Below are 12,846 nucleotides of genomic sequence, written 5' to 3'. Positions count from 1 at the left end.
TGAACAGTATAAGCCTCCATCATTTCTTTGCATGCGACCATCAGTTCGTCGTAGGACTCCTCCACAGCGAGGAACATCGACTGTCGTTGACTGGCGAAATTAAACACCTTCACTCCCACTGCATATTGAGGCATCACCGCCTTAGTGTGAAGGGAAGGCCAACTGTCCCTGACAAAATACAAACGTTTACGATTGAGGCATATCGATCAGCACTCACTTGTATTTATGCAAGTCGCATTGTGGCAACACCCAATGAGGGAAGTACTCCATCCCTTCTGGCAGAGACGGATGACGGAAGGGCTTCACATCCACCGTAACCCCTGTCAAGTCCTGCAAGTACCTCGGCACAGTAGACTGGACCGTCACTGGCTTCACCGAAGGATCATATCGATACACATGAGCACCCCCTGAAAGACAAATAATACTATCACAACATCGTATTCCCCACGAGAGAGCTCACTCCCTTCCTATTACCATTAACATTCCTCTCCTTTTCAGCCTCCGTTAAGGCGTCCTGCCCCGTCCTTTCCGACTCAGCAATAGCAGCATTCATTGCGTCAAACAGCACATCTTCGTCAACGAAATTGATCAATGTCGTACCTGACGACGTCAACAGTGTTGGGGTACATGTTCGCTTTCCTCAGCTGAGCTGAGGAGCTTTTTCAATAATAAAAGTTTACATACGTTTTCGAGTAGAAGTGTACAGAAACTGTATTAGAAATGCTAATTGGAATTCTAGGGAGATTGGAGATATTCTAATTTCGAATATCTCCAACTTTCCTCATAAAATTCATATTATCACTAACACATGTGGTTGACCATGTGCATATTCTCCTACACTGCTGCTGAACCACTTCTATTCCGAACCATACTGCCCATATCATAACACTCCTAGCATCCACTAAGACTTTCACCGATCAACAGAATTTCTCATAGACTCATTCGTAACATATTCGAGCTACTGAAACCAACGGAAAAACAGAAAAAGTATCCGAAAAAAAGCAACTGGGAATGTATTCGAGACTAACCAGTAGTTGAGTACCTCCCCAAGGGACCTTGACGCCATCAATATCTATATCGAATCGCTCAGGATAGTATTGCTTCACTGGTGATGAAGATGATGTGAAGAGCTTGGCAAAGATCTTGGGTAGCAACCTCTGACCCGACGAGGCAGGAAGCACCTGAAATGACACCGTACAAAGCCGTTCACGTTGTTCATCAAAATACGCTAACTTTAAGCGATGATATCTAAGGCAACGATACTTTCAAATCCAGGGTGAGCTACTGTGAAATGCAAATTTGTAAACTAGTGTACGCAGATACAGTGTAAAACCAATACAACATAGTCGACTTTGAATCCCAATTTCACATGCTAATGTGAAACTGATGATCTATGCGAAGGAACCGCTTACCAGTGTGAGAATATGTGTTTTCTCTCCTCAACTGAGATCGTAGATTTCCTCACTACATCATAAACTTTCGTACACGATCTCGGTTAGAAGTGTACAAAAACCAACGACAATATCCCGAAATTTTCTCAGAATTTACATATTTTCCCCCCACTGATTCTTACAGTCATAAGCTGTTGAAATGGCGTCACCGGTCCACCACCGTCAAACTTGATCTGCCCTCCAGCCGTGACGAAATCGTCAAAGTCATTGACCATAGTGCACACAAAGGGGGCATAATGATGGCGATAATACCAGTGCCACGAGGGAGGCCCGCGGTAATAATACGAATATCTACGACAAAGTCATACCACACCAACGTGAGCCTCTTCGACCAGCCAAGAGGGCACTACTTACGACCACTGCAAGCCTTCCAAATAGTCTCTGACCAGTTCGTCTACCTCCGCCTTATCATCACATTCACCCTTCACTTTATAAAACTGAAGCCGTGCTTCCTCTGGAGATTCTGAGAAACGACTAAGTCGAGACCGACGCGATTAATGATACAAGACTTACTGGGGTATCCGAAACCAGTCTTAAGTTGATACTCATAGCTCATATGCGAGCCTCCACGTCCGTTACCTCCACAACGACGGCGCTCTGAATTGAAAAAGGTGTGGTATGGAGAAAATAATATTCTCTCTCGCTCACTTCCGATTTGCCAATGACCTTTGGACACCTCATCCGCTAAGAATTTCTCTTCGCTAGAGCTGTAGACAGTGAGGTACTGTAGGAAGTTAGCCCAGTTGATACCACCCCCATGCTCGACCAGCCACGGATCAGCACTAGATATCTGCTTCTCGCGGTACCTAACGAAAACACAACAGTGATCACTTCACATCATCCGACCCTTTGGTGGCAGTGGAGCAACCGAATTAGTTCTATTATTTTTCGTTGTCTTATTATTCAATTACTTTTGTTGGGCGTACAGCCAAAGCTGGTACTGAGATCAATTATAGTGAATATTATCAATCTCAGAATCACAGTCCGGCCAAGGCAAGCACTGTGATTACAACACCCATTTATTGCCCCCCCCCCCCCCTTAACACGCACCCTAGGATATGGATAGTACTCATACCAGCCATACGTTGACATGTACAGTAAGTGGCAATTTGATATGCAAATCAATGAGAATCGATTCGAAACTATATCGCATATACAATGTAACGACGGCTATGAACATGTGATGTGATGAGAGTACCCGTTTGGGACTGTGATGATAGCGACAACTTGTTCACTATCATTTGTCCTACAAAATAACACACATTTGCATATTAAATTGACACGCACTGTATTTATATCTACTCCCGATAGAGAAGATATATTATTACGTTATTATATCATTCGCAATAACTATTTGTTATTATTATTATGTCAACTATTTGAAAACAACAAGACATTTCCAAGATTCTCGAACTGGCGGTATCGGGAAATTCAAAAATTGTAAAGACGATTGACCCATACAACACGCATACATTACGAGTCATATCCTATCTATCTATGAAGGTATATTACAAGGGATATTTTAAATTGAAGTTTCACCCTAGTGATATGAAAAACACTAGTGAAAAACATATTTCACGACTACTGCATAGTGTGAATATCGCGTTTTTCACCGAGCTTTGCGCCACTTCACGTAAAACGGGTGAAACTCCATTAATATTATAATTATGTTATAATAGCGATAAAAATATAATATATTTGTTTAGTATTATTTGTACTATGAAATCGGGAAAAACGTGTGCGGTGGTGACTCTTCTACACAACGACTTTGGAGCTAAAATTTCCAACATGATTTCTCATATAGTTGTATTGCATGTGCCCAACTGTCGGCAAAAAATTTTCATAATACTTACTCTTTATATGCACTGAATAGGCGTTCAAGGCCGCCGTCCCCGACGCCAGTATAGGGTAGATGTGGCAGGAAGTCGTTGCCAACCAACATACAGAAGAGCACGAAATCATCAATGACTCGCTCGAGATCTTCCTCGCCGAACTCCAGTGCGAGATACTCTCTCAAAACCTGTAACGAATCGACTAGAAAATCTGAGGTTTTCCATCCGCACCAATTTCACCACTCGAGCAAACGAGTCGTGAAACAAACTCTTCTGCTTGTGACCAAATTGTAAATGATAGCATATAACTCCACACTGTATCACAGCCGTGCTCATTCTGCCATTATTCCGCGCAGTGCGGGGAAATATGCACATGGTCAACTACATGTATCGATGACAATACGAAGAGAATTTCAAGGAAATTCTCGTTAGTTCCTGTAAAATACTTCCAACCTAATCCGTATATAAACTCCCATAATAAGTGAGGAAACTCCCGAACCGAGCTGAGTAAAGCGGATGTATATTCCAACACTAACCTACATAGATATGCAGTAGTTGTAGCCGATCGGGTCTGACCAACGCTCGAGCATCCGTTTTCTCCGGACCGAAGATCACTTCCTCCCGCAATAATGCCACCTGCCATCACCACATACCACACCACACGCTAATCCAAGTACTTACATAGGGCTCATGTGTCGCCAGACTGAGCATGATCAGGTCGGCATCCAGACCGTACCTTATATACTATAATAGAGAACACGAGAGCCACGATGGGGTTATTACACACAGTGCCGCGTATTAGGATCGTAGTCTGGCTGGGACTTCGTTGCTCTAATGTAATCCATTATCTTATGTTCACCCTCACCAGGTACCTAGAGCGACTACTACTACTACTACTACTACTACTACTACTACTACTACTAGTACTACTAGTACTACTAGTACTACTAGTACTACTACTACTTCTACTACTACTACTACTACTACTACTACTACTACTAGTACTACTAGTACTACTAGTACTACTAGTACTACTAGTACTACTACTACTACTACTACTACTACTACTACTACTACTACTACTACTTCTACTACTACTACTAGTACTACTAGTACTACTACTACTACTACTACTACTACTACTACTACTACTACTACTACTACTACTACTACTACTACTACTACTACTACTACTACTACTACTACTACAGCCGTCGAGATTCGTAGTATTACATTTGGGCCCGAGACGACCACTTCTACTCCCTGCCATAAAGGGTTCTCACTGATCATCTTCTGAGCGAAAAATCTACAAGAGGACGATGGCCGTTACAATTGGAAGGATGCAAACACACCTGAGCTGTACAGTGAGCCTTTCCATGAAGGCTGTACCGGGTGTGATTGAATTGCTGTCGAAGAACGTATCTGTCAGTAGTAATAGCAAGATGAAGTGGCCTTATACAAGGATGATGTGCCGGATGGACGGTATTAACTCAAAGAAGACTATTTTTTTCCATACAGCTGACACCAAAACCGGCCCATACAAGACTAACAAGCCGTGTGAAAACACCGTAGCTCATCCCGTTGCCAGAAGTTAATAATGCACGATATGCTCTGTACCTTTTGTCTCACCCTAGTGATATGAAAAACACTAGTAAAAAGTATATTTCACGACTACTGCATATCACCGCGAATATCGCGTTTTTCACCCCACTTCACGTACAACGAGCGGAACTACATTGTACTGTACAATTCCCGAGCACCACTGCCACCCTACATTACTAACCACCCTTGCCATCTCACTACCTATAGACTTCGGATGATCGCCGTTTTTAACAGCTCTTTCAGTAGCTTCTACTGCATCCAGCGCGGTACGAAAACGACGAGATCCTGACCCGATAACGCCTCTAAAGTGGCGCATCCGTCTGTCACTGAAGACTACGTTGTTGATTCATCTTAGCCCTTGGTGCCACACCGTCGACAGCCATATAGAGCAGTTTCTTAGGCTTTATGTGTGTGAACAGATCACTAATGTACCTACCAAAGTGATGGTAGATTCATACCATGGGTCATACAACATGATAAGTATATACAAATTCACCTTTATACTACTATTTATATATCCCTAAAACGAATGCGAAAAAAGCATTTTCGATAGGAGTAGATATCAAAACATGTCAACGTGTAGTATGCATATTTGTTATATACTCCGTACATACATCGATCTAGAAATACCACTGTTTGCCTTGTGAGACAACGATGATCAGAAAATTGTCCAAATCTATTCTTGGTGATTTTCATACCGGATCTTGCCTTGCGCGCGACACTTGTAAAAAATGACAAGTATAGAGTATACGAGTACTTTCATAATTACTTGAAAATATCCATCCACACTTCATCTTCAGGTTTGGCCACATCTGGCGTGTCACCATGCGAACAATGGTGTATGATACCATTCATATCGAGGTATCTACCACACGATGAGCTCATGGGTCTTACAAAGATCGACAACAGCAGTACAAGCAGTCAAACTCTGGTATTTGCTCTGGCTCGATGACCTCATTAATAAGAGGATAACGTTCAGAGAGCCAACGGTAGAAACGAGGCACTCCCATTACACTGCTACAAAAACAAAACCAATATCGACTGAAAAGATGGAGGAAGCTTAAGTGTCCTTAGCCGTGAACCACTCCTGTTTTTGCAGGCGAGCATAAGTATTTTGGTATGAGCTGCTAATACGATTAATGGAGAACATCTAGCCGCATCATATTATACGAGGCATATAGGGCCACATCGACCTTCCTTTCGTGGTTTGGTTCGCCCTACTTTGAATCAAATGAAAAAAGTATGGGAAACTTCCAAATCAGTTTGAAAAATGAAATCTACCAAGTTGAAATCCCAATTTTGGTTCAAAGGAGTCGTTGAACGGCTATACCTATTCAGTTATAGTCGGTGCCAGCGCTATCTCTTTGTTTGCGCTACGACACCGCTACCAGAAACTTTGCTGTGGAGTCCACATTTGCTAGGCTATGAAGATTCACAATCCGCGAAAGTCATGCAGTTATTACTCCGCCCCACGTGAGCTTGCCACTTGTGGTTTTGGAGTCGCCTGGCCGTATGACGGCTGCGAGAGAGAGAAAAACACTATTCTGTGCCGTTTCAATGGCGTAACTCATCTCGAATCGAAAGCCATGCTGGATGACACCATTTTTGTCTATGAATATTAATGACTGGTAACTGTTCAGTCTGAATGAACTCGGGGAAGATATCGAGATAGCTTAACGAAGTGGAATTTCCTTAACGAGAAGTGTATATGAGAGAACTTGGATGCGTTATAAACCGGTGACGGTAATGCTCAGAGGTTCCCGGGAAAATCTCTAGCCGGCTTCAACAACGAAGAATAACAGTACATCTATCGCACACTTCACATCTATGTTAGGAACTCTTACTCAAACAAGACACCTCGACATGACAACACTTCTCACACTCGAAATCAGGTAAGGTCATACTGGCTCGCGGCACGAACGATATCATATATATCGGAAAGATTGCATTGATCGATACTGAAGATAGAATGGTTGCTACTGGCTCTGTTAGCAATAGGCACGAAAGAGTTTCAGGTTACGTCCAACGACACGTGGGAGACTACGAAAGTGCGCTTTTCGCTCGCCATACTAATCGATTTGAGTGGTGGGAGCTATACTATGGCCGTAGTACGGTGGTCTCCGTAGTCACAGCCAGTCGAAGATGTCTCTCCCTATCAACCAGGGCGACTTCCAGCATATCCAGCGTATTTGCAACACTAACGTCGATGGACGTGTCAAGGTTGCTTACGCTTTGACCGCTATCAAGGTGCTACTCGGGATAGGATAATACAACCCTCTGTTTCTGGTTCGACTCTATTCGTAACACCGTTAGTGTTGATGTTTATGTTTACCCTCATTTCGTTCGATTCAATCGTTATGTTGCAATAATTGTTGTCTTCACTTAGGGTATTGGCCGTCGTTTCGCCACTCTCATCTGCAAGAAGTGTGAGGTCGACACCAACAAGCGTGCTGGCGAGCTCACTCAGGAGGAGATCCAGAAGATCGTTCAGGTCAGTTACACTAGCAGCTCGGATGAGTTCCGTCCCCACCTCCGTGCTGCTCAGGTCATCTCCAACCCTCAACAGTTCCGTATCCCCCAGTGGTTCCTCAACAGACAGCACGATCCCGTCGATGGTACTTACTCTCAGAAGTACTCCAATCTTTTGGATGCTTCCAAGCGTGAGGATTTGGAGCGTATGAAGAAGATGCGTCTCCACAGAGGTCTCCGTCACTACTGGGGCATCAGAGTCCGTGGCCAGCACACCAAGACCTCTGGTCGTGGTGGTGTCCATGCTGATGACTAAGCTGCGAGTAGCGATCATCACAATAACGATTGCTGCGTACTACACTTCGAAGGCTTTGTACTCGGCTGGTAATTCGAGGCGTTTTGTGTTGATAGTATGTGTCACTGAGAGTTCAACTCAATGTCAGCTTTCAGGGTATAGCATCACATTGTACAGTGTGTGAGACCTCAGCAATGGGTGTGGCGTGCTGGATTCAGGGTGAATTTAGGAAGGCTCACTCAGACTTGTGTTTCTCATTGTTCTGGATATGCTCACGACGAGCAGCCTCTTATGTATTCTACTGGTCATGGTGGTTGGATCATTGTGACTAGCAAGTTCATCAGTTCCGTGGGTACAGGCCAGAGTCTCCAATGTACACTCTGCTGTGGCTCTTCTTTCCGGAGTCGGTTGCGTGTTTCTCCCTCCCTCTGCGACTGTTGAGACGTCACGGGTCACAGTTCCCTCAAGAGGTAGGGAGTGTGATAAGATCGCCGAAGACCGGTGCTCGGCAAACGAGCATTCGTGTTGTGAACGTCCACGCCAAGACTGATCTCAACAGGTTGATCGAGAGAAGTACCATGAACACTCTGAGGGGATGTGTGACGCTGATTACAAGGTCGATACCACCGAAGGCGTGAGTTGTGAGTGAGTGTTGTTTCAACCAGATGGCGTGAAGTGGCAACAGGAACACATTTCATTGAGTCGTTTTATTTACTCGAGATTATCCGATGCTTCCCCTTCCAAGAAAGGTACGACTTAGTGCACTAACGTTGGTCTTCATCCTCCGCGGTGGCGCCGGATGGGAGAGATTCCTTAGCTCGCGACGAAGTGGTTATGCTGCTCGCCAAAGGTTCTCACTCTATTGCTCATTCGCCATGTTACGTTTGAGCAGGTTACAAACTTGGTGGATTCTACGAGAGCATGAAGAATACCAGAATATCAGTAGAATGAACACAAGATCTAAAGAGCCAGTTTAGTGCCACGGGTATAAATTTTCACCTAGAGCTCAAATGGAGCTGAACGTTCGTATATAGCTTTTTCCGAGGCTTATATTGCTCAAATTGCATGGATCAAATTCTCGAGAAAATTTTTTGGTCACATTTTCCACCAAGGTGGTGGTCGAAATTGGCAGCACATTACGGCTTCGAAAACCCGGGAAATTTGATCCTAATTGAATCAGCTCGGCTCAAGACCGAGCAGTAGTGTAGAAAGTATATGGAGCATTGTCGAAGATAAACGACTGGCCTCAAATGTTTCTGGGATACTTGACCCTGCGTGAACGGGTGGGGACATGCCATGGCCGGGCACTGCACGTCTTTGCTTCCGCTTTCCAATCGTCAGTTTCTCGGTCTTGGATTTCCTTTCTCAATAGAGAGCGAGATACCCGTGTGCCGCACTGCAGTGTTCGCAAATCAGCTCGATGGTAAGGCCTAGACTAGCCAGGGTTACCTCCAATATGTCTCTGAAAACCTTTGATTATCTAGAAGTGTCGGAGGCTTTCACGGTCTTGAACACTTGAAGGCGCTTTGAGTTCAGAAATACTCGAGGTGCGCTAAGTTTTCATGCATGACTTTCATGCAGTATCTACGAGAGGCATTCCGCAGTGGAATTTCCACTACATGCGTACTCGAAGCGAAATTTTAGTATTCCTAAAGTTCGATCTAGGTAGAGTTGGCCCTAGCCAAGCGGGTACTTTATTCCGTATTCGAATATTATGGTTGCAGAACATCAGTATAAAATTGCGAGGAGACAATACTAGCTCTTTTGAACAGCAGAAGTTGAGATTGGCACCGAATCTGTGCCAATCTCAGCTTCGGTGCCACAGATGTTCCAGTGGATGGTATCGGGAGTGCTTTTCATGAGAGCTACGTTCGCAGTTATTTTTAGTGACTTAGTGATGTGCGTCATTAGAAGTATATTTTCACTTAGCGGAGTGTGGTTTGACTCTAGTCAATATCGTGATTAGCGGAGATTTCCCATGTAGTTCTTATTCGTTACCAACGAGGGAAGGGAGCTGTTGCTGCTCCTACCCTTTGTGCACTATTGCACGTCTCTGCATAGCTGATCATACATATTCACGAAGAAATTGCGGAAGAGTTCTCTACAACTTTCCCCGCCTCATGTTATGGAATCGATAATATCGATTATGAGTCGCATCCAAGCAACAGAAGCGGCGGCAGAGCCACGAACAAAGATAAAGATTTCATACCTCGGAAACGAACCTACTACGATCGTTCCAAGAGTAATGAAGCTTACCGCGCCAGCGTTCATACCATGATATGATGTACCTAACTCCATCTCATGTCTGTAACCGCGATTCAGTAGATACTTTAGGACGTCTTACGCTAGGAGCCCCTCGAGCAATTTCGTAACGTTGTGAAGTAAGTTGAGTACTCCTCAATTTTGCTTGAGTAATTCCTCAAGTTGCTCCTAAACTAGAGGCGGCTTGATTTAAGTGTCCTTGTGAAACAATCCCGATAGCTTGCACGCGTCCGCTCCCTCCGTCCGCCTCTCCTTTTCACTGCGCTCTCCAGAGAACACAGGCCACAGCTTCAAGGTCACAACTCGATGTTCTCTGGGTCGGTCACAGAAACCGCGGGAGACAAGTCGGGCCTAGCTTCTCTATTGAAGCTATGTTGCGTCCTCATGCATACCTGTTACGGTCAAACGCTTCATAATGCATTCTTGCGGGATTATTGCGTAACTCATTCGGAGTTTTACTTCTTGTATTCGGAACGCGGTGAATTGGCGTTGAAGCGGAAAGGTTATGAAGTTCATAGTATGAACGTCGCTTAGCCGTGCGCCACGGAACGTGCGCCGTTCCGGGAGACACATGATTGGCTAACACGCATGCACAAGCGCCTGAAGGTTGCAGAAGCAACCGAAGTGGAATTATAGGATCTGCCAGACCAGTTCAGCTGCGCTTCGTTGAAAACGAATAACTACCACATCGTCATCAAGCCTAAGGTGCAACTTTCACGTACCTTGACACACAGTACAGTACTGTGTACTGAAACGAGTACTGTCAGTACTCGTTTCACCGTACTCAAAACTGGTCTACCTGTAAATGGAACCGTACAGGGTTAAAGCTCTTAGCGTGAATAATGAATACGCCAAGTGGCACTCTGGTTCAGGTACACCATGTGTAGCTTCGAGTACTACTCGACGAGTAATCTTATTCCGCTTTCGGATTCGATGAACGGCACTGCACCACCCAACACCTCGGAAATGATCAAATAATGGTAAATGGGGAAAGGTTACGAAGGAATACACGAAGAACAGTGGATACTATAAGAGTGCGTTACCGATGAAGAAATTGCTATGATCATTTCGAACGCCGTTCTTCACTTCTGATAACTGCGGTGAAAGTGGCGGCAACAAGCGCCGTGTTTTTTGGGGATGCGGTATCTGTATATGTCGTGTTCCACAATCGCGTCCCCACGGTAATGTCCTCTCGAAGGCAGAGGAATGTGGCCCGAATAACCACCGTTTCCAACGACCTTACCGATGAAATTCGTCCCCGCCTATCCTTGGGTCGCCACTTGTTGTTGTACGGCTTGGTCGGCAGGCTCAATTTGGCCGTCATGATGCTTTGCCGCTGCGCTCTATCGTCTTCGTTACCTGGCGGCGTGTAGAACTCAGGGCACCCCAGTAGCTGTAGTGCCTTATCGCAGTTATATCTGAAAGCGGCTCAGCTTCTTTCCAGCATTAGCCATATTCGACTTACTGTGCTAAGTGTAGCACGCCTAATGCCGCATCAACCGAGAACGGCGCTCGGTAATCCATCGGGAAATCTAGAGGATTGTGAAGGCGACTGAAAACGAACGGTCCGTTCGGAACGGACGCTCCATCCGACGCCCACCGAATGTACCCCGTCGCCTCACCTTGAACGCCTCGAGCCATTATCTATCTCCCCCTCAACGTTGCCGCCACGCCGCGATCCTCTCTCAATGTGAACAAACGCTTGTGTGGGCCACACGTCCTCGGCCTTCTCCAGGAACTCGTCGATGTCATCTGTTCTGAGGCCGTTCGCCTCAGCCAGCTTCGGGTTCCAAACCTAAGTCTTTCAATACACCCATACACGAAGACACCAGAACGGATACTCACGCATTTTGGCTGCTCGACTGGATGCCCACGCTTCCACCTTCCGAACGATTGACACCAGAGCTTGGGAATCTCGGGCGCTTGATATTCCGGACCAACGGGAACGCTTTTGTTGCCAGTCGTCGCGAGTCGGTATGCTTCCTGTCTCTTCTTTCGACATCTACCGCACGAGTAGAATATACCTACAACCCTACCAAGGTCCAGAGGGGAGTCGAATGGCTCGAGGACGACCTCGTATTCCGAGCGCCTCGCGTGTATCCAGACTAGTAGGCCGCAGATCTGCACAATCGGTATGATAAACCCGCTCGCAGATGAAACAACGAGCTCCTTCGCTGAGCTTCTCCCCTGGCTGGATTTTCTCGGGGTCAGAAGGAGTCGAGTCTGAAATACCAGAAGCATAACTTCGCACCCGAGACAACGCGCAACGGTGACGAGACGCAGACAGAAGGCATTCGTGTGGGAGAGGCACATGCCTGGTCCCGAACCTACATCCTGCTGAGCTTCCAACTGTGTTAGAAGTTGCTCGAGCATTCGATACAAGAGCATCGAGAAGGTTGGTGCCATCAGTCCGTCTACGTTTCTTCTCTCCGATCACAGCCAAGGTTCGACGCCGCTGAAAGTAGATGTTATCACCTTCCAAAGGCTAACACCATTCCGGAGCATTCCGGATTCTCAGCCGTAGATTCTAGACGGGCCTATTGTGATGGCTCAGACAATGGAGAGAGATACCAATCAGAGGATTCGGATGCCCGACTCACTCTCGTTGGAGCTATCACTTCACCGCCACATAATGTGCACGGCGAGCAAGGCTCGGGTTCACGAGTTCCAGAGAGGAACGGAGGCCGGGATGGAGCAGAATCAACCTCGGATCCTTTGGAAGTTCCCGACGGACTCGGGCTCAAGAAACTGGACGGGTCGGCATGGCCAACCATAGATGGTTCTGACACCATCTGAATCAAACTCTGCAAGGGAGACTGCGTTTAATCTGCTGCGATGCTTGAACACAATCTGTGCGGATGACTGTGGGCAGAGGAAGGAACACCTCATCTATACGCTAGCTAGAAGGATTCGCTCTGGCGATAGTCTACTAGCT

At 45.8% G+C, this 12,846-nt stretch overlaps 2 protein-coding genes across 2 annotated transcripts; one reads left to right on the top strand and one right to left on the bottom strand.

Annotated features, from left to right (window-relative positions):
• Positions 1 to 213: 213 nt before the first annotated feature.
• Pmar_PMAR018302 (5'->3' exoribonuclease, putative) lies at positions 214 to 5,895 on the bottom strand (the record flags this gene model as incomplete). Its single annotated transcript, XM_002766422.1, has 16 exons — positions 214 to 407; positions 475 to 600; positions 1,043 to 1,181; positions 1,574 to 1,742; positions 1,806 to 1,914; positions 1,965 to 2,257; positions 3,305 to 3,471; positions 3,824 to 3,919; positions 3,965 to 4,019; positions 4,067 to 4,155; positions 4,517 to 4,589; positions 4,636 to 4,705; positions 5,087 to 5,170; positions 5,223 to 5,317; positions 5,655 to 5,750; positions 5,801 to 5,895. The coding sequence occupies 16 exons, from the start codon at positions 5,893 to 5,895 to the stop codon at positions 214 to 216; spliced, it is 1,950 nt and encodes a 649-aa protein (XP_002766468.1).
• A 1,108-nt stretch (positions 5,896 to 7,003) lies between these two features.
• Pmar_PMAR018301 (40S ribosomal protein S18, putative) lies at positions 7,004 to 7,740 on the top strand. The gene is made up of 3 exons (XM_002766421.1): positions 7,004 to 7,132; positions 7,272 to 7,376; positions 7,431 to 7,740. The coding sequence occupies exons 1-3, from the start codon at positions 7,028 to 7,030 to the stop codon at positions 7,668 to 7,670; spliced, it is 450 nt and encodes a 149-aa protein (XP_002766467.1). The 5' UTR covers positions 7,004 to 7,027; the 3' UTR covers positions 7,671 to 7,740.
• The last annotated feature ends 5,106 nt before the right edge of the window (positions 7,741 to 12,846 follow it).

This window comes from Perkinsus marinus, assembly GCF_000006405.1.
Source record: "Perkinsus marinus ATCC 50983 genomic scaffold scf_1104296972926, whole genome shotgun sequence".
NCBI lineage: Eukaryota > Perkinsozoa > Perkinsida > Perkinsidae > Perkinsus > Perkinsus marinus.
This window is presented reverse-complemented; position numbering and strand designations above follow the sequence as displayed.